Below are 22,495 nucleotides of genomic sequence, written 5' to 3'. Positions count from 1 at the left end.
GTTTCCCCCTCATTGCTTTGTCGTCATAGTTTTGTCTGATTATCCCCCAATTTGCATCTACTCTCCAGCAACCTGATGTAGATCCCTTGTCATCTTGCTCTCTGTAAAAGGATTTGACTAAGATCCATGTTGCTTCACCGTCAAACTTACACAGAATCGATTTTACTGTTTATATATATGTAGGGAATCACACATGTCCGAGAGAAAAAAAAAACTACATAAATTACTTATGAGTGGTACCAGAAGGTGTAAGCGAGGGGGGGTACACAAAATATGGCCTGCTCCTTGTGCTTCTTGGTACTCTATCACATGTGGGCAAAAATAAAGTGACAAAAAGTTACTGCTGAAACGGACAGGAGAGTGAGGCAGTGTTCTGATTCTTCAATCTGAATCCAAAGGCAAAAAAAGCTAGCGGAGCCCCGGGAACAAGCGGGAAGCTTTAGATCGGAGACCAAATGCTTCTGCTCGATCTTTTTTTCTGAAAACGGAGGAACTGCTCCCTGCCTCTGCATCATTAGATGCACAACATAACCCATTTCTATTTTTAATTTGAGTGCATGACATCAAAGACCTAGCTAGGAGGTTCTACATGTAGTGAGAGTGTGATATATAGGGTAAACCCCTGCACTGCAGATTACGTAATGCACAAAACAAAACGAAGCATTGTTCAAAACAGAACCGTTAAGCTGTGTAAGATGCATAAAGATTACTGATTTGGACAAGTATTTATGAGAGCGCGTCAGCTGTGCAACTTCATGTGCTGTGCTGCCCACTCATCATCATCCTTTCCCAACTGAACAGCCCCACATACAGGAACAGAGAACGCTAGAGATAGAAAGAGAAACCATATGCTTCGACCAATCTCGTTTTCCCGTTTTCCAGAGAGAGAGAGAGAGAGTACTATACATAGAGTCATAGACACATAGACACATAGAGCTAGCTTAGCCATCTATAAAAGAAGAGCCCCATATACTGCCATCAACAGGAGGACCATATCCCACACGTATGATCTGTACTGTCTTCTCCCTCTCTTTCTCAGAGCTAGCATAGCATAGATCCAGAGCTTCCCTCCCTCCCGGAAGTTAGCTACTCTAGGTTGCTAGACCGGCCGCGGCCGGCTTGCTCGATCAGGTCCAAAGCCATCGATTGATCAATCATCTGCTCGATCTGCTCTGCTGCCATTAGAGTGGTCTCTCATCTCTCTGCAAGACACGGGTACCTCTACATCTACATATCCACAGTGTACATACGCTACTAGAGTTGTGGCTTGGCTAGGTGTAGCAGTCTATAGTACTTCATATCTCCATCTCCATCTCCATCTCCTCCCCCTTCTCGTGGCAGCTTGCGTAGTACAGTAGGATTTATGAAGATATATGCCTCTTGATGGCTCGGAGCCTCATACTTTCTTGGCTTGTTCCAGGTCGATCGAACCGGCGAGTCTCTCTCTCTCGGCCTTGGTCGCCGGCGCGCTGGCTCCCTGACCAAGGAGTTGCCGGCCTGGGAATTGGAGCGATAATCTTTCAAGCTGTGCTCTACCTCCGTCGGCGGCGAAGCTAGCTGGTGGCACCCATTGTTGCTCCACCCTGCAGTCATCTGGTTTCATCTCAAAGGTATGGTGAGCTAGCTGCAAAGAATCTATATATATACGCATATTAACTACTCCCTCCGTTCTCTAGAAAGACTTATATCTAGGAACGGAGGAGGGAGTAGCACATAGTTAGAGAATGTGGTTTTATGCATGCACTGCACACTTAATCGGCGAGCGTATGAGCCTACTTTTCACATATAAAGAGATACGTGCATGGTAATACGATCGAGTAGGAGATTCTGTAGGATGGTGAGACGTGATTCTTGAGATTGGTAGTAGTAATTATGGGGTGGCGCGGATGGCGGTGTAATTATGGGGTTGGAGTTGGAGACATCTCCGATCGACTTCTCTCCGCCGGCCGTCCTTGTCCGCCCATCAATACCACGCCCGCGTGACACTGTTCCCTGACGTTCACGTTTCCAACCCGGCCGCGGCCCACTCCGATCCACTCCCAACCTCAGTTTTGATTCCCTCCGCTCCATCGTAATCGTATCATTATTCATAGTATCGCTCTAGCTATTTACGGCACGGCCGAGAACAACATGCTAACGCTTTCACTCTTCCGTTACGTGCAGCAGGCAGCCGCGCGCGCGCGCGTCGTCCCAGAATCCCTGCGCCAGTCAATTAAGCAGCGCGAGATTCTCCCGGGCCATGGACACCTTCGGCTGGTCGTCCGGCCCCGGCCTGCACGACGACGCCTACCTGCCGCGTCCGGCGAGCCAGGTCATGAGCTGCGGCCGCTTCGACCTGGACGACGCCTTCCTCGGCCAGCTCCAGTGCGACTTCGGCGGAGGAGGACAGCAGGTGAGCTCCAGCTACGGTAACGGTGCAGCTGCCGTCGGAAGCGCGGCGGGGGGCTCGACTGGTGACGGCCAGCTGGGGTTCTTTGGCTCGGGGGTCGACGTGTTCTCGTCCGTCGTCGACGGCGCCAGCGCGCACGACGGCCTGCTCGACTCGGCGCTCGCCTTTTCCGGGGTGCTCCCGTGCGGCGGGGACGGCGACCCCGGGGCCGTCTCCAACGGCGCCATGTTCTCCGGCTACAGCGGCACCACCGTCTGCAACATCTCCTCCGGGGAGTCCAACAACTACAGCGGCGGCGGCGGCGGCGGCCACGACGTAGCCGAGGTGGCGTCGCCGACGTCCACCATATCGCCCACCACGACGTCGCATCCCACGATTACTTTGGCGCAGGCGGCGCTCCACGAGAGCCGGAAGCTACCCGCGGACGACTGCCCCGCCACAATAGCAACGGCGCCGCCGCTCCCACGCGCCGGCACAAAGCGGAAGGCCCCGGCCACGACAGCGACGAGCATCACGTTCGGCCTGCAGGACACCAACTCAGCCGGGGCGGCCGGCGGGTACGAGCCGGACATGGAGGCGATGGCGCAGGTGAAGGAGATGATCTACCGCGCGGCGGCCATGCGGCCGGTGAGCCTCGTGACGGAATCCCCCGCTGCGGGCATCAGCAAGCCGCGGCGCAAGAACGTGCGCATCTCGAGCGACCCGCAGACGGTGGCGGCACGCCTCCGGCGGGAGCGCGTGAGCGACCGCCTCCGCGTGCTACAGAAGCTCGTCCCCGGCGGGAGCAAGATGGACACGGCGTCCATGTTGGACGAGGCCGCCAGCTACCTCAAGTTCCTCAAGTCCCAGGTCCAGGCGCTGGAAACCCTAGGAACCAGCAGTAGCACCGGCACCGGCACCAGCGCCGCCGCGGCCGCCAGCACGGGCAGGTTACTGCACTCGCACTCACAGCAGCAGCACTATTACAGCAACAACCCTGGATTTCTCGGATTTCCGAGAAATAACAACAACAACAACATGTCTTCCGTCTTCAGAAATCCTGATGGGAATTCTGGCAGACTGTTGTAGTACTGTTTAGTTACGTTGCTGTTTCGTACTGTTTCAGGTCGTCGTGTCAAGAGTACGCGTACGTGCTTAACTAGTACAGTACTGTATACATACACATATACTACTAATTAAGGTTTAGTGTCGTCATGTACTCTTGTCCAGAATTGATTAATTTGGATCGGTCCGCTGCATCGTCGAAGCAATTCAGCTGCAGCGTGAGATCGAGACCGTGCCGGTGGCAGGACATCTTGATTGGAGAAGAAAAGGAAGAGATATGAAATTATTGAGATATCCATTTGCATTGTATCAAAGTGCCTGGGACATGGTCTCAAAAAAAAGTGCCTGGGACATGACCGGCGTGGCGTGCATGTAAAATCGTAGTGAGAGTTTCTCTTCCATGAGTTATATCCTAAAATAGCATAGGAAATTACTTTGAATACAGTAGTAATAATCGGTGTAATTATATACTCCCTCCGTTTTTAAATACTCCCTCATTTCCGGTTTATAGAGCTCAAATCTAAAATCTCATCAACCAAGTTGACTTGTGACTGGATGACATTAGTTTTAACTAGACAATGAAATATTTCTCACATATTTAATTTCTAAGGCAATAAATGTAGCATCCTCCTTTTCATTGGACTTGCATGATGGATGTAAAAAATGATGCATGCATAGTCACTTATTTTCTTTCTCTATACTCTATGAATTAAATATGACGTGGGACTCAAAGCACTTTAACTCAATTAGACTCAAATGGGCCTAATACAGTGGAAATCCGAAAATTTTGAGATGGACCCTATAAACCGGAAAGGAGAGAGTATAAGTCTTTTTAAATATTTTATTAAGGGGCTACATACGAAGCAAAAATAAATGAATCTACACTTCAAAGCATGTCTATATACATCGGTATGTAGTCTTTTAATGAAATTTTTTAAAACACTTATATTTAGGAATGGAGGAGTATGTAATTAAAACTTGCATGCATGGATCATCTGATTGCTGCACATGCATGCATGCATGCATGCATGCCGTCACCCACACAACGGCTGAGCTCCATAGCTACAAATGTGTGAATCATACTTACATCTTAAAATAGCATAGGAAGTTATTTTAGAATGATAATGGTGTGATTATGTAAAGAGTTTACACATGCATGGAGGATGATTTCTTCCGCTCAATCATCACCGTCTGATTGCTGCACATGTATGCGTGACGTCAGCTGCAGAGGTACCATGGCTACAAATGAGAATCATTGGGTACATGTCCCAAACACGGCAAACTTTTTGCGTGCTTTGTGCATGTGTCGATGTCCAACTCTTTTGTTCCAGTTCCGGGATGATTAACCAACCGGTCTTCTCCTCCCTTTAATTTGCACCCCACAAACGCAGCGAATCCGATTTCCAGGTGCGAGCTTCAAAGGGAGCCACCTAGCTAGGGCGACGAAGATATGTAGCTAGATATACAAATACAGATGTGTGAAAAAGGTTCGGCCTTTTAAATTTCTCTATCATATCAAAGATGATCTAGCTAGCTAGATGCTACGTCTAGCATCACCCTTATCTAATCTAATCTAATCTAATCTAGCTATGAATATATGGCATGTCGTCTTTTTATCTTATCTGCAGCGGCGTGTAATGGTGGCAGCTGGTCCAGGCTTTCTGCTGCACTGCATGCTGCTGATGATAAAAAGATAAGCGGTGGGAATGAATCGGGATTAAGTTAGTATAACACGTAAGGAAAGGGTCTTTTGCTGCTGCGATAGCCTAGCCGGTGCATGCATGCATGCATATGGTATGCTGGATCGACCGAAGCATGCAGACCGAGCAGGGTGAAACCCTAGACGCGCTGTCAGTTCTCGCCGGCACATATGCCTGATATGCATGCAATGCAAGCACCGTTCGACCGTACTACTACTCCATAGACCATATATAGGCATCATCGTTAACACTTGTGATATGGTTAACAGGGGAGAGGAATCATGTCACACACGATTAAGAGCTAGCCAGGGTAGCCCGAGGCACAGGAATGTGTGCCCGTCCTTGTCTATTGCCTATCCTGCTCTTTGAGATGTGTGCGGATGCTGGGCGATCAGCGAGAGGGGTGCGGCGCTTTTGCAGGGCGCTTTCGGGCTGGGGACGCGGTGCAGCAGGAATAATGGCATCGCAGCATCACCATGCATCGGTACCACCACATCCCGAGACCACACCACACCGCACGCAGGCTCTCGCTTTGGTTTGGCTGCTGCAGCAGCGGCAGCCCGCCGGCGTCGCCAAAAGACATTCTCTCTGGGGCTGGGGCTGCCCCCCATCCCCATGTGTGCCACTGCCACTGCCACTGCCACTGCCACGGCAGGCCGCAGTCTGCATCTGCTCCCCGCGCTCGCTGCCACCGCCCCAATTCCCGTCGAGACCCCCCAAGCCCAGGCGTGCGCCTTGAGAAAGGCGCGTCCTCATTGCGCGGCACATGCATTGCACGCACGCACGCACGCACGCTCATGCTGGCACGCTCTTCTGTTTCTTTCTGCGATGGCTTCAGGATGCGCACGTAGGAGCAGGACTACGTACGTCGCGTCAACCGTTGTTTCGTTCTGGATCGAGGCATTTCCCGTTGCCTTGCCGCTCCGTGCAACGTAGCGTACCGACCCGGTCGATCATCGGTGGCTGGCAACGTACGTCATTCGGCCATGGTGACCGCCGAGAGGATGGATGGATGATCCGAAGGTGTTGACGATGGGTGGGAACGGAATAACGCCACGGTTTGATGGCGCGCGGGCCTATGGACGGCGCCAACTCATTGTACTACTATGAGATGTTGCACATCTAGAGGAGAGGACGAACGATTCTGGGTTGGTGAATGAACCCGTGGTGCTTCGCACATGTTGTTGCGTTCATTTGGTCAAACACACGCGTCGCTTACCACACCGCCGTCAACGGTGGTTTAGCCTCTGTCATCAAAAAGGAAAACGTCAACAGTGTTTCGGCAAGCGGCGCTCGTTGGCTTACCCTCTTGCTCATCACCTGACTGGAGGCTTAGCCTCTTGGGACTCCAAAGCTGTTGCGAGCCGGCGTGAGGCCGACTGTGACCGACCCGTCCACCAGACGGTGCAGTATTAGTGCGTCATGGCGGCTGATTTGACCACGCGGCACGCAGGGCATTCACTCCGTTCGGTTCTGCACCCGGTTTTTCCGGTTCAAAACCATCGAAAAGGACGGACGGCCGGCGTCTCTTCCTTACTGGTGGTGGTTTGCTTTGATGTTTGCAGCCGTTACGAATTAAATCAACGAACCAATCCGCTCCTCGTGAGGAAACGGATTCCGGTTGGGAGGACGTCGCTTCGGAAAGCTTCGCGTGACGCTCACACGGCGGGCTGGCATCGGCGACGCTTTCCTGTTCCGCGTTCGCAGACCACAGCGAAGAAGAAAGATGCGATCCCCTCCGGAAGAGCGAGCTTTCCGGCGCTCCTTCCTTACAAGGAAAGTCGTCCGCATCATCCTCGATCGAGCACTTGGACGTCGCCATCAGGCCCTGATGCCGGCCTTACCCAAATGGGCAGCATATCAAAGCCTAAGATACGGCCATATCGCGTACGACCCGACCCGCCCGCTTTTGCCGACCCTAGCTAGATCGGCCACCTTCCCTTCCCTTCCCTTCTGCATGCACACCAGCAGCACAAGTGTGTGTCGCAACCCAAGCTCGACAACGATAACGAACCGGGCGCAGAGCTGGCTAATCACAATAATTGGACGGTGGACAGCGACTACAGTTGGGAGATCAGATTCCGGGAGTGGGAGGGGTAGACCGTCTATATACGGTGTAACATGACAGTGTGCACAAGCGACCTCAAATCAAATGTGTAAAGAACCCACGAGTAGTGAAGAAACATATGCAAACAGGCCGTATATATTATCAACACATGCACAGGTTATCTTTTTTGTTTCTCACTTTTGTTTTTCAGAACAGTTTTACATCATAAAATGGTCGGGCACAACTGACTTCCTGACAAGAGTGTTGCTATACATGACATGCCAATGAACAACTCAAATATTTAAAGATGTTTGGCGACACAGTGAACTTCAAGGGACAATCTGTGTTGTCCAATGTACAGCGGCGTCCAGACAACCTTATCACACAATTACTGAACACCCACAGTTTGCGGGACCTACCTGGCTGGCTCAGTGAGCGAGCTTAAAGTAGAGTATGATGAGGATGGCCACAACAAGAGTTGAAATGATTCCACCAATGATCCACTTGTTCCTGTCCATCCTCTTTGACATTGCCGCCAGGATCTTTTTGCTCTTCCCAACGTTATCATCGACCCCATGCAACTATAAACAAGAACAGACTCACGTCACTAACAGATGTATGATTTATTTATTTTGAGCTGAATACAGGTAAGAATAATAAACATAAACAAACAAGAAGCAAAACATGGTTATTGCTAACATTTGCTTGTATGCAATGGTGTTATCAAAGTCATAGAACATAACAGACTGACAAACTAACAAATAAGGATTAGAGCCATGCTGCAAGGGTATTAAAGATTACACGCTAGTATTTCACAAGTTATATAAAATTCGGATAGTCAACAATTGGATGGCGCTGAGTGTTAGCCGACTAAAAAGCGACATCTCAACAGTTATGTGTCGCGGAGATGCGCATGTTGAGATGGATGTGTGGCCACATAAGAAAGGACGAGTCCTAAATGATGATATATGAGATAGAGTTGGGGTAGCACCGATTGAGGAGAAGCTTGACCAACATCGTCGGAGATGGATTGAGCATATTCCGCACAGGCCTCCAGAAGCTCCAGTGCATAGCAGACAGCTGAAGCGTGTTGATAATATCCAGAGAGGTCGGGGTAGACCGAGCTTCACGCTGGGAGGAGTCCGTAAAGAGAGATCTCAAGGACTAGAGTATCACCAAATAACTAGCCGTGGACAGTGGTGCATGGAAACTTGCTATCCATGTGTCAGAACCATGAGTTGGCTGCAAGATCTTATGGGTTTCACCTTTAGCCTACCCCAACTTGTTTGGGACTAAAGGCTTTGGTGGTGTTGTTGTTGTATCATGGCCCATGCATATGCTGCTACTAAAAGGAATGTTACTATTTGCTCTTTATATCCAAGAGAATAAACGAATGAGATAATTATTTTAACTTCTTTAGCAAAATTCCTTGCTAACATAACATATGCATAAATGGTCTTTTAGATTCTGAATATAAAGAAATTCCTTGTTATCAGAATCTTTTTGTGCAAAACGAGAATAAACAAGCCCTTGAACCGCTAGAACTAAATAAATAGTCTTTTACTGGTTTTTATGCTATCATCATTCAACGGCCCTCCAGTGACACAAATTGCTAAGCTAGTTTATATGAATATATACTCCTTATTCATATATAAATACAAAAATGGCATGCCATGCAAAACAAAACACAAGGTCATGCTGCAGAGTATTTCACAGGAATTTTAGATAATGTACCTACCGATGAAATATGGACAAAGATTCTGATATTTTAATATATGCATCAAGCCATCAATTATCGTAACATGCATATGCTGCTAAGGAGATCACTCACTGTTTGCTCTTTATACCCAAGAGAATAAATAATGAGATATTTGATTAAGTTCTAAAAAATTAGCAACCATAAGTGGCCAAGCCCTTGATCTGCGAGACAGAATATAGGACTCACCTTTATGCTAGGAGTATCATCATTCATATAACAAAAGTAAGTAATAATATCTTACTCCCCTATTCCAAATTTCTTTATATTTGACCAAGTCTATCTGTCTATGGAAAAATGCTAAGTCAAACTTTTTTGTATTTGATGAGTCTATGGGTAAATGTGCTAAGTCAAACTTCTGTATATTTCATAAGTCTCTGGGTAAATGTGCTGAGTCAAACTTCTTTATATTTGACAAGTCCATGGGAAAATGTGCTGATATTTAGAACATTAAATACATATATAGTATGAAAGTATATATTATGATGAATCTAATGAAACTAATTTGGTGTTGTAGATGTTGACATAGTATCTTCCTGCCGAATTGGTCAAAGTTTAAGAAGTTTGACTGAGGACAAAGCTAGAAGCATATAACTTCAATTGATTTGGAATGGAGGAAGTAGGTTACAAATAATAACTCAATGGTGGAGAACAAAGAAATGAATTGTTCAATGTGGAGTCATTTTCAAAGTTACACACTGCCCTAACAGAATTTAATAAATTAGAACCACTAGCACTATGTTTTGATAATAGATCCTGCATTAAACAAATGCAAACTTCGCTTTTTATATTTAAAATTAGATAGAGCAAATCAATCAAACCTAGAACCTATATAATGGGCTATGGTAATCTGATCTCTACCATTAATCTACCATTAATTCTATAAATAACAACCAGGCTGCAAGGAATGATGACACAAGAGCTACATAACCAACAATGGTTCCCACAGCATTTCAGAGAAGTATATCTGAACTATAACAAAGCAGTTTGACTGAATACGTACAGTATCATGAGCATGCAGTAGTGACTGCCGTTGTTGATGAAGGTCCTGAAGAATTGACACACCAAGTTCTTCTGTCTCCAGCATAGTTCTTCGGCTCTCTTTAATTCTGTCAGTGGACTGATTCAGTCGTTCTGTTGTCATCATCAACCTTCCTCGCTGATCAGTGGAAACCTGCACCAGGAAATAATCCCCAAGTACAGCATGAGTACTAAACATAGCAAAAATCAAGAACTTGAGACACCCGTTAAGAAATCAGAACAAACAAAATAAATACCACATTACTACTTCACATCAGTAGAGAAATATGTCAGACAAGGCACACTGTTTCCGCAATACAGAAAGACCACATTGCTATGACTTATAGCGGGATCCAGGAATACATAAAGGGGATAACTCCCTTTACGCGATATATTAAGCAGCCTTCTGAAAGTGCTTGAACTGGTACTACATTTCCTTTTATAATGTAGTAAGAAGAGGTACAATTATTTGTTTCCCTTTTGGTTCTGAACATATACAATTCTGCACAGCAGATATAATTTTCCACTCTGCAGCTTACTTTCTCAGGCTATGGAAGCAAGCTATGCAGAAAAAAAGTACCTTGAAGACACATCTATACATTGTAATACTGATTTCTCGGTCAAAGGGGGCATATTTATAGGAAATGCCAATGAGTTATTGTTTCCATCACTGTTTCATCTGTCACTTTGCTTCCATATGAACATAATCGTTCAGATGAAAATAGTATCTTCATTCGGTAAGAGAAAACAAATACAACTAAAAATTATGAAGCAATTGTAGTTAGTGAAGGGGCAACGGATACAGGTCCTAACGAATTCACATCAGTGGTGTAGTGAAAGAATATGGACATCGAGAATCTAAATCAAGAAATCAAATAGGGAATAATCAGTTTACACTCCCACATTCAGTGGCGGAGCATGAGCCTAAACCCAAAGGCGGGACCACAGGACAATGCAAAACTAAGTAAGAAATTGTTTATGTTAGGGGAACCGTGGAAAGTATGTAGAGTGCCTCCATTACGGCACAGCAGAAGTGATCAACTATAGGTTAATGAGCAAAAATAATGCCAGTGTAGTGGTGATCTTGGGAGAAATATCATCATCTTCATCATTTTGGGCGAATTGTCATTGCAATCGCCGTCATTTTCAAAAACAGCATCTTCTTTGCAACGCATAAAAGAAAACGCAACTCAACAGACTATATCGACATCCAAATATGTCGATATGGGGACCAGAAAGATGGTAAATAGAAATGACCCAACTGATAAGACAATTGAAGTGAGGTATACAGTACTTAAGTTCATATTTTGCATGCTGTCAGATACTACACCACAAAATTGTTAACCTTGTTACTGCACGCAATTTAAACAGAACCGAGTAGTGTGCAGCACTATAAGTACTGCTTAGTAACATGTTCAACACAGATTGAATTGATGGAGTACTATACAAATAAGTAGCCCAAAAGAAGTTCAAAATATGGGACTACTGGTCTAATCATGAGCGCCATATTGTTAGTGACCACCATAGGGATACTGCCACAACTGAATAATCAATAAATGACTCGAAGTTTTGATCATCAGTTCAGCAACAAACCCGATAACGTAATAGTACCACATTAATTAGTTAGAAGGTATATAAATAGAGTTATCAGTTATCCGCAGCATATATGTAGCGTTTTAATTAAAAGGAATAGAGAGCTTACCGCGAGTGTGTCAGCCATGCCAGACTCAAGGAGCTCCTCCCTCGTAGTTTGCCTGGCATTGGGCGCCGAGATCCTCTTGAGCTCGCTCTTGAGGTTGTTAAGGTCGGATTTGTACTCCCGCAGCTTAGCTAGCAAACCCGCCTTCACGCTCGGCGGCATATTCCTCGCCTCCAGGTCCATCCTCCGAATCTGTAAATATATGAATGAAAGAAATAAATGGAAGAAGGACATATACGGTATCATAGCCCAGACAATCTACAGAACTTCCCCCAAACCACACATTCAACTACTACACCTCCCAAAATCACATCCTAGTTTCCCAGCGGCAGAAAGTAAGGCAGCAGAATCGGATTAGACATATAGCCAAAGGATACCCATAATATAAGCAAAATAGGCCTAGGTATTTATTTACCAGCGATTCAGCTTCCTGCACGCCGGACTGGATCTCGGAGAGCCTCTGCTTCTTCTTCTCTGCATTAGATCTCACCGTGTTTATTACGACGAAACCAAGAGCAGCGACAAGGGGGATAAATTTTCTCCCCCGGCGCAATTAGGCATGGGGGGTGGGGGTGGGCACGTACCTCCATCGAGAGCGGAGGCCGCGGTGCACTTGCGGGAGAGGGAGGCGGATTCCTCGCAGTACTGGCGCTCGTAGCCCTCGAACACCTCGCTCATGGCTGCTCCCCTCGATCGCCTCCGCCCGCGCGCACAGATCTCCCCCTCCGGATCCCGCCCCCGAATCGTTCGGCGGACTCGAATCGAGCGGATGATCGAGACGACCGCAATTCGATCCGGGCTACCTCACGAGGGAGGGGGGACGCCGGCCGTTTGGTGGAAGCTTCGATTTTGGTTGGGGTGGGGATTGGGGGATTTGGGACGGGGTCCGATAGAAATACGTACTCCTTCGCGGGCTGCCGTGCGCATTGACACGTTTTTTTTTTTTTAACCGGAACCTGACATTCCATTACTGAACCTGCTCAGCAATCTTGCTGGCAATCAATCCGAAAACAAAGTCTGGATCCCCAACCCGAGTCAGATCAGCAAATCCGGTAGTAAAACCATAAGGCTGGGTTTGGAACGTTGTTTTTTCTGTACCCTTGTAATATTTTACCCTTGTACTTGTATTATATTAGCCTACAATCAAAATACATGTTAGGATTGTATTTCCATTCCGCTTCCGAGCCTCCGTTTGGATTGTTGTTTTTCTCCCACCCTTGTAACCTGGCTGCCATAGCCTAAACTTTCAAAAGCACAAACTTTCAACAACAACGGAATTTCAACAACACAAAGTGCACTTTTAACAATATAAATTTTCAAATATGCACATACAGACTTGAAAACAGCACAGACTGCACTCCCACGTATATTGCACACGTATAAAATTAGATAATTTTTCTATTTATATAACAGTACCACAACATAAACAAAAGATAATATTTTTGCATCCATCCATTCGAACATAGTTCCGATAACTCATAGTGCTCAAAATCAACAATTTAAATTACAAATTTAATGAGGCATACTTGTCTCGTCTCGTCCATTGCTACATAACCAAAGTTAGGACTCGCAATTGTTCAATCATTATGCATTTAGACATAAAATATTTCAGAAAGATTAATCCTCGGTAATAGTTCAAGCAGTGAAGCAGCTTCGGGGCTGAAGAGTAATCCTTGAAAACAAGACATATCTGACCAGGCTAGAAAAGAGCATCTGGATAAGTAACACGAGCAACATCTGCATAAGTAACAAGAGCTTGTCATGATTCAAGATAGCTATCAATCCTAGAAATGCTGACTAGTTCTCTCAAAAAATCACATCACGTGTCAAAACCGGAAGGGGGATATCAAAGATATTGCACAATCCATGGTGCAAAACACAAGATATGCAGATGGTAAGGATGACTAGAACAAACTAAAGTACATAAAGATCCTGCAGATTAAACCATCACAAGATCATATGCAAACTCGGTTTAGTACTACATCATAACTGAACAAGAACTACTTAATCGCTGGAAAACTACTTAATCAGACACAGCCCCTAGGAAAAGAAACTACCAAGTAACTTGACACGAACTAGCAGGAACCACTGAACTGATGAAATACTAAAACTTAGCCGAGCAACCGGTATTGCTGTCATGCGCTAAAATTTAAGCGGGGTAAAGTTCATGAGTCAAAACAAGCATATGAAGTTGATCAATCATGTTCACAATGATGACGATAACAAACTGAAGTATACACAAAGAAACAGCAGGATCATCCATCTACAGTACGACTGTTGAAAAGGACGTGGATGTCGCCTAGAGGGGGGGTGAATAGGCGCTTTAAAAAAGTTAAGGTTTAGGCTTGAACAAATGCGGAATAAAACTAACGTTTAATATGTCAAGCACAAAACCTACAAACAACTAGGCTCACCTATGTGCACCAACAACTTATGCTAAGCAGGATAAACAACTAAGTGATAGCAAGATATATTACAATAAACAATATGTCTATCACAAAGTAAAGTGCATAAGTAAAGGGTTCGGGTAAGAGATAACCGAGGCACGGGGAGACGATGATGTATCCCGAAGTTCACACCCCTGCGGATGCTAATCTCCGTTAGAGCGGTGTGGAGGCACAATGCTCCCCAAGATGCCACTAAGGCCACCGTAATCTCCTCACGCCCTCACACAATGCAAGATGCCGTGATTCCACTAAGGGACCCTTGAGGGCGGTCACCGAACCCGTACAAATGGCAACCCTTGGGGGCGGTCACCGAACCCGTACAAATGGCAACCCTTGGGGGCGGTCACCGAACCCGTACACGTGGCAACCCTTGGGGGCGGTCACCGAACCCGTACACGTGGCAACCCTTGGGGGCGGTTACCGGTACCCGTACAAATTGCTCGGGGCAATCTCCACAACCTTATTGGAGACCCCGACGCTTTCCGGAGCTTCACACCACAATGATTGAGCTCCGGGACACCACCAAGCTTCTAGGACGCCAAAGCATCCACGAAGAACAATATCAAGGGTACTAAGTACCGAAGGTAGTAAGCTTCTCAACTTCTCACTTCCACGTATCACCGTGGAGAACTCAAACCGATGCAACTAATGCAATGGCAAGAACACACGAAGTGGTCAAGTCCCTCACACTCAAATCCCTCCACAACAACAAAAGCTATGGAGAAATATGAGAGGAAGAACAAGGAGCTCACAAAGAACTCCAGGATCAAGATCCAAGGGGTTCCCCTCACATAGAGGAGAAAGTGATTGGTGGAGATGTGGATCTAGATCTCCTCTCTCTTTTCCCTCAAGAGCAAGCAAGAGTCATTGGAGGGATTGAGAGTAATCAAGCTCTAAGAATGTCAACAATGGAGGTAGAACAAGAGCTCAACAGATGGATAAGGCAAGGGGGAAGAAGACCCCCTTTATATAGTGGGGGGAAGAATCAGACCGTTACCCCCACTCTCTGCCCGAGCTCCAGCGGTACTACCGCTGGCTGCAGCGGTACTACCGCTGGCACCCCAGCGGTATTACCGCTGTCACTCCAGCGGTACTACCGCTAGCTGCAGCGGTACTACCGCTGGCCCCAGCGGTACTACCGCTGGGCCCCTGGTAGTGCAAAGGCACTACCACCGCCAAGAAAGTCTTCGCAAAAAGGTCCGTCCACGAACAACCGCTAGGCAGGCGGTACTAAGCTCCTGGGGCGGTACTACCGCTGGCCAGGGGCGGTACTACCGCTGACCAGGGGCGGTACTACCGCGAGCCAGCGGTACTACCGCTAGGGCCAGCGGTACTACCGCCAACTCTAGCGGTACTACCGCTAGGTCGAGCGGTACTACCGCTAGGTCCAGCGGTACTACCGCTCGCCACTGAAACAGCCATAACTTTCGCATACGAGCTCCGAATCGAGCAAACCCAAGCTTGTTGGATTGAGGACGACAAGGGCTATCCAAACAGCGAGTGGAAATCTTAAGACCATGCGGTTATGAATATGCCAAAGATATAGAGATGTGAGATCTCTATGAATGAAGAACCGGCAAAAACTCCAACATCGAAAACATCATAGTAGATGCATATGGACTCCGTTTTCGATGAACTCGAGCTTGTCATGAAGATGACCATAAGCTCTAAAACTCACAAAGAGAAACACCAACTAAGAACCAAGAAGTATGATGCAAGGATGCAAATGGTTTGAGCTCTCAACGAACGATACGATCAAGCTACTCACTTGAGAGCCCCCCCTTGATAGAACAACAATCTATCCTAACCAGAAAACCTCAAGGGCAAACCTATACCTTGCACCTCATCCTCTTGAGCTAGATGATGATGATCTTGGCTTCCTCAAGATGGACCACCTTTCTTGATTGTGTTGGCTTGATGAATACTAGTTGATTGCTCCCCCATACTCACTATGGGTGAGCCACTCTTCAGCATATCTTCACAAGTCCATTGCCACCATAATGGACGGCAAGCTTCAAGCATGCTATCTTCGTGCTGATCCACTTGAACTTGCACGTCGCAATCTTGATGACGATCACAACTTGACGTCATACTCCATGGGTTGTATGAGATCTTCCCTTTGACGCAAGCTCATGGAAACACACCTAACCCCCACATAGAACTCTCACGAAGACCATGGGTTAGTACACAAACACGTAATGGACAATGCTTACCATACCATGGGATCACTTGATCCCTCTCGGTACATCTTGTACGCTTTGTGTGTTGATCATCTTGGTTTACTCTTTGTCTGAGATCTTGATCAACCATTGATGATGATCACAACTTGACGTCATACTCCATGGGTTGTATGAGATCTTCCTTTTGACGCAAGCCCATGTAAACACACCTAACCCCCACATAGAACTCTCACGAAGATCATGGGTTAGTACACAAACACGTAATGGACAATGCTTACCATACCATGGGATCACTTGATCCCTCTCGGTACATCTTGTACGCTTTGTGTGTTGATCATCTTGATTTACTCTTTGTCTGAGATCTTGATCAACCATGTCTCTCTATGACCATTCTTTGGATAATACCTTGGATACCATCTTGGTCATCATATAAACTCCTTGAACCCAACAGATGGACTTCAAGAAGTGCCTATGGACAAATCCATACCATGGGATCACTTGATCCCTCTCGGTACATCTTGTAGGCTTTGTGTGTTGATCATCTTGATTTACTCTTTGTCTGAGATCTTGATCAACCATGCGTCTCTATGACCATTTTTTGGATAATACCTTGAATACCATCTTGGTCATCATATAAACTCCTTGAACCCAACAGATGGACTTCAAGAAGTGCCTATGGACAAATCCTATAAATGTAACTTAAGGCAACCATTAGTCCATAGGAATTGTCATCAAGTACCAAAACCACATATGGAGATATATGCTAAATATATGCTCCAACAACTGTCATTTATGGTAGTTCTGAGAGATTTATGCATCTCTAGTTCTCTCCCTCCCTTTCTAAATGCAAGTTTTTTAGGACATTTTAATACAAAATATAAAAAACAAAATTCTGGCACTTCATTTTTTCGGAGCAGAAACAGAGAGCAGTAACACCAGAGTCTCCAGGAGGTGCTTTGAATGAAATGATTCAGCAAGGCAGTCATTTTGAACTGCAGCTAGGCATTCTGGCACTTAATTTGCTATGCTATATATCACTCTAGTGTTACTGCTCTCTATTTCTGCTCCCTGTTTACAGCAAGGAGTACTGACTCTATAGAGTGCTAAGTCAGCTTAAATAATCCATATTATTGTATTGTATGATGAATCCTACTGCCCGGCCGGCCGGTGTTATTCTGGACCATTTCCATCTAGCTAGTATTCAGACTTGCTGCCGCCCAAATAATTGTTTGGTGTTAATTTTCAACTGTGCTAGCTCAAGAATGGTACTAGAAAGGAAAATACATCATATACGATATAGATATGTTGATCAATGATTGTTTGGTGTTAATTTTCATCCATCTACAGTACGACTGTCATTTATGGTAGTTCTGAGAGAACTACCATACATTTATGATCCTGATCAATGATAAGCACCCACCTGAACCAAAAAGTAAACTAACACCTATTTTCTTCCACATCATCCAGATTTGGAGCTAGTGAGATGTTGTAATGAATCTTTGAGAGGAGAGGGAGCAAGGACAATACCTATGATCAAAGCACCAGATTGGTTGAAGGAATATCACCAGGTGAAAACCGAGCTGCAAAGGAATACTCGCTCAAATAAGCCTTGGAAAGTTATCTTTAGTGGGGAGAATAAATGCAGAAAACCAAGTTTTATGGGACTTACAAGGAGGAGGCTGAGGACTGATCTTGACGACTTCCTTCTTTAACCACATACCCCGCAGTCTTGAGTTGTAACCCAGGAAAATCTCACGGTTTGCTGCATCTTTGAAAACATCAGAGGCAAAGATTTTCACCTCGCCGGGCACATCTTCCATATCATTCAAGATTTCCAAGCATTCTGTAATTGAGGGTTGTTTTCCTTGTTGTGACACTCTCTCTTTCTTAGTAGCTTGCTTTTTCTTGAAATTCACATGCACCATCATTGAATCTTCAAGGCGTTGTACAGATGTGGCACTTTTCTGTTTTTGGGTCTCCTTTCTTTGGCACTTGATTCAAGATTGTTTGGTCGCATAGAGCTTGGAAGATGTGGGATTCCATCCTAAGAATATCAAGGCACCATTGAGGGTGGCTATCCAATATTTCTCGGGTATACTTAGCTCCCGTAAGAATGGATGTGTTCATTGGAATTTTTTCTCTCCTAGAAGATATACAATATAATGTTGGGAAGACAAGAAACATCATCTCCTCCTCCTCCTCTTCTTCAGAATCAGTACATGACTCATATCCATCGTCATGGTTACTCGTATCCATTATCTAACGAGAAGAGATTACAAAATAAATAGTATCAACAATAGGTGCCGCAAATATATCTTATATTCGGTAGATGCATCAAAATGCAAAAATGGACAGAAGTTAGATAACTAGATAGCTATATATAACCAGTAACATACGAACAAAAGTTGAACATCTTATGTCTGCTAAGGAGCAATTAGTGACTAGAAGTATGACTAGAAATCAAAAGCTGTTGAATGGCAATACCAACATGCTACTGTGTTTCATGACCGGGAACTAAATCAGCAGGAACCAGGCAACTCAGTTCCCCAGCCATCCCCATGAGGATCACGTGCAAGCACCAACCGTCTAGGAGTATTAAGAGGTTGCTTCCTACCACATATGCATTGTTAACTTTAGTTTATGGAAATCATGTGATTACAGATTCCTGCCTACGGTAGTGGTTGGAAACTTAAAATCACCAGCCACGTCATGCCTAGCAAAGAGTATCCATGGGACTTGCATGGATGGTGTTTGGCTGGTGACCTCGACAATTGTCTGGCCTGGATAGCCTGGCTCAGGTGCTTGAGTGCGGCAGCTGCAGCCTGGGAGCTAATCCCCACATTTCTCTTATAAAAAACGCTGGGCTCCTAGTCATGAGGAAGGCATCTACATCGTCCCCTATAGCGCTATGAATAGTGCTTGCCACCGGCCTGCCACCGCCTGCAAATTCCTTGCCCCGCCGGGGGCATTTTTGTCATTTCACGCGTAGGCGTCTAAAACCCAGCCCCCTCCCTCCCCCCGCCATCCCTCGTCCGCCGCCACACTCCTTCCTTTCTCCTCCCCTCTCATCCTGAATCTCCTTCCAGTCCACCCTTCCTCCTCTCCTTCCATCTCCCTCTCCCCCGGATCCGCTCGCCGACGCGCTGCCTTTGTTCTCCGCCTCGTCGCCCTGGCCACATTGAGCTCGAGCCGAGGAGCGGCTCGGGAGGACGAGGGGGCAGCAGCCAATCGTGCCTCGTCCGTGTCGCGTGGTGGCCCAGATGCGTGCGCCTCGTGCTCTGCCTCGACGAGCGCGGCCTCGATCCGGCCTCGGCAGGAAGAGCTCGAGCCGAGGAGAGGGAGGGGATAGATACGTGAGGAGGATGAGGAGGCTGTGGCCGAGCTCCCTCCCGCGCCCTCCTCCTTCCTCTCCCCGGCGGTGCCAGCACCCCTGCCGCGAGCCCCTCCTCTTCCCTGTCCGGCCGGTCTCATCCTCTGTAGCTCTCCTTGTTGGGCGGCTCCAGATTGCGGAGGACGATCTGCAGCCGGGTCTACACAATTGAGGTGAGGAACAAAGATGGGGAGAGAGGTGAGGACAAGATTCAGTCCGCTGCCGCACATGACGGCGGCCACCATTTGTTCAAGCACCCGTGTCGTGGTGGTGGGTGTGGTGTTGTACCCATTTTAATAGATTGAAAATGCCGTCCTATCTGTTTATTCTACCTTTTCCCTGTAAGATTTTTGATGGGGATGCAGGAGATATTCGTGCATTAGTGAAAGAAAGGCATACTCTTGGAACATGTTGTCAAGCTTGTTTCACTAATTTTGCCGTTTTGCCTTCTTCTCACTGCTCAGGATTTATGGGACTATTGAATATTATGCGGGCCACAGTGTCTCAAATTACCATTTCTGAGTGTTTGCTGTAATGGATGGAGAGATTTCTGGTATCATTGTTATGACATTTGACGAGGCTGCTCAACTTGCTTATTTTGGTGCCCAGGTATGCCGTTTTGTAAATAAGGAGTTAAGAATAAGATCTTCAAGAAGAAGAATATATACTGAACTGCATTTTCTTTAGAACACAGAACCATATGTGCCATTTGTATCAGGATAAAACGATGATGCTGGAAAAACTGCACTGCAATGATATCTCAAAATGGAGATAGTTCATGTTTCTTTGTTGAAGTTCCGTATCACTGAGAAAGTTAGAAAATGAACTATGTGGTTTAAATCCTGCCATAAGGAATACATGTTTGATACCTTTATTTTTCTGGGAGAACATTAGGTGTGTTAGTCAAAGATAAGAAGATCTATTGTTCTTCAGAAATTAGATTTTTATAGGAAATATTCATGCCCTTTATCCTCCCTGTTGCTCTCCTTCTTCCCCTAATTTCTCTTTTTCGTTTTTTTCTCTTTGTGGTTTGACTAAGGCGGCTGATAGGGTGATCCAATTTTTATTTGCAGGTGCTAATCTTGTTGCAAGTTGTTGTCTTGATCTCTTTCTCTCTAGGGAAGGCAGAGGAGACCTCAGGGAAATCAAGCATCTTGTGGTGGCTATAGCGATGCCCCCATCATCTCATCTATCTTTCTGTGTGCTTCTCTCCATGGAAAGCATCGCCTTCTCTCTTTATTACTCATTTGTGCAAACACACTTTTCTTTGATTCGATTTTATTTAGGATGTGATAATTTCAGGGTACATCTCTCTCATGCAAAAACGATTATTATCCATCGAGGTCAAGTTATTGTTGTTCTGATTGTAGAGAGGTGCTTTTCATCCCCTGTTCCACCTTTATCAAAGATAAATATATTGTAGTATTTGCAGGTTGGTGCCTTTTGGGTTCTACTCATTATAGTATAGGGCTAAGGCTGTCTTCCTAGCATAGATTAGAGGTTTTAAGCTACCACTGAATGGAGCTACCGATGTCTCTATCTTTCACATGATTATATATTTGTCCTTCTGATGTATTAAATTATATAATCCTTCTCCTAACATGGATTGGGTTTGAATGTCCTATTTCATCATCCTTAAAATTTGAATCTTCCATGTTTACACGTTTCGAGTTTGTTGGTTCCTAAAGTTTATCATATATGTTATTTGTGCCAAGTAACTAGTTATTTGTGCATGTTCTCATGGTTGAGTACTCCCAGTATTCTAATCACATTAATGTGTATTACCAGTTAACATATATTAATGTGCATTACCAGTAACCACTCCATACATCTTAGGCACAACTATCAATTGGACATTTAGGGTCGGCCGGGCTCATGTGCAAATAGTTCAATGAACGAGTTAGTGGGTAGGTTGGGACACAATCGTGATGTGCCTCATAGTCGATCAGTGATTCAGGAAATAAACATATGTTTGATGATTAATGTATAACTAAGAAAGTGTATGTAGATCACATATTATGAAGTGTATTGAAATGAGCACTCGATAGTAAAACCATCTCTGTATATATATTATACAAGAATGATGTGTTGATTGATTCATGTACGGTTTGTGTGATATGATCATATAAATAGTCTTGCATTACTTTTATAGCCCCCATGCTATCTTCTCAATAGGGGTTTCCGGCTGCAGGTGAAGGATGGGCGGACAATGAGGAGATGGAAAATGAAACAATGCTACAAGAGATAATTTAGGGAAAGCAGTTGGCCACCATCCATGAACGGGAAGACGGTAGACCTGCGGTGAGGAAGCCATCAGTCACCGCCCACAACCTTTCATAATGTGTGTGCATGAATTAATTACTTGTTGATTTTCAAACACATTGTATCAGACAAATGGCATAACACAACTGGCTAACACCATATGTTCGTCAACGGATTTGTTCATCACACCACACAAGAAAGTTGGATAACAAGGCATCCGGACAAGGCCATCTGTCTAATATGGTTAATAGTGAACTACCTTCGTGGCTTCCTTTTGGTAAAAGTTGATGCTTTTGGTCTATTTATGCTATGAAAAAACACTGTCGTCTAATAAACTTGGTGCTTTGGACCCTTTTCATTCTTATACTGATATTGCATATCGGCTTTGGTCTATCAAATGCTTATGTTAAACTTCATTTATGGCAGGTCGGTTAGTCTGCATATAATACAATAATATGCCTTGACAGTGCCCTTTTTTTATGTTAAACTTCATTGATGTTGCAGGAGTAGGGGTCAGATTGCAGTGATATTAGTATTTTTTTCGGTGGCAGTGTCCTTTTTTCCCTTGTATCGCCAATTAA

At 45.5% G+C, this 22,495-nt stretch overlaps 2 protein-coding genes across 3 annotated transcripts; one reads left to right on the top strand and one right to left on the bottom strand.

The window, feature by feature from the left end:
• Positions 1–869: 869 nt before the first annotated feature.
• LOC123444231 (transcription factor LATE FLOWERING-like) lies at positions 870–3,873 on the top strand. 2 transcript variants are annotated; one of them, XM_045120892.1, is made up of 3 exons: positions 870–1,215; positions 1,421–1,610; positions 2,167–3,873. In XM_045120892.1, exon 3 carries the CDS (start codon positions 2,240–2,242, stop codon positions 3,455–3,457), a length of 1,218 nt encoding a protein of 405 aa, XP_044976827.1. In that variant the 5' UTR covers positions 870–1,215; positions 1,421–1,610; positions 2,167–2,239; the 3' UTR covers positions 3,458–3,873. The 2 variants fall into 2 exon arrangements, with proteins under 2 accessions (XP_044976827.1, XP_044976826.1); XM_045120891.1 differs by having other exon boundaries at positions 2,164–3,873.
• A 3,445-nt stretch (positions 3,874–7,318) lies between these two features.
• On the bottom strand, positions 7,319–12,528 carry LOC123444230 (vesicle transport v-SNARE 13-like). The gene is made up of 5 exons (XM_045120890.1): positions 12,240–12,528; positions 12,071–12,129; positions 11,659–11,847; positions 9,940–10,110; positions 7,319–7,761 (listed from the first exon to the last, which is right to left on the bottom strand). Exons 1-5 carry the CDS (start codon positions 12,331–12,333, stop codon positions 7,609–7,611), a joined length of 666 nt encoding a protein of 221 aa, XP_044976825.1. The 5' UTR covers positions 12,334–12,528; the 3' UTR covers positions 7,319–7,608.
• Between the last annotated feature and the right edge of the window lie 9,967 nt (positions 12,529–22,495).

The sequence above is a fragment of the Hordeum vulgare genome, chromosome 3H, assembly GCF_904849725.1.
Source record: "Hordeum vulgare subsp. vulgare chromosome 3H, MorexV3_pseudomolecules_assembly, whole genome shotgun sequence".
Taxonomy (NCBI): Eukaryota; Viridiplantae; Streptophyta; class Magnoliopsida; order Poales; family Poaceae; genus Hordeum; species Hordeum vulgare.
The sequence above is the reverse complement of the archived record's forward strand: the minus strand, read 5'-3'. Positions and strand labels throughout refer to the sequence as shown.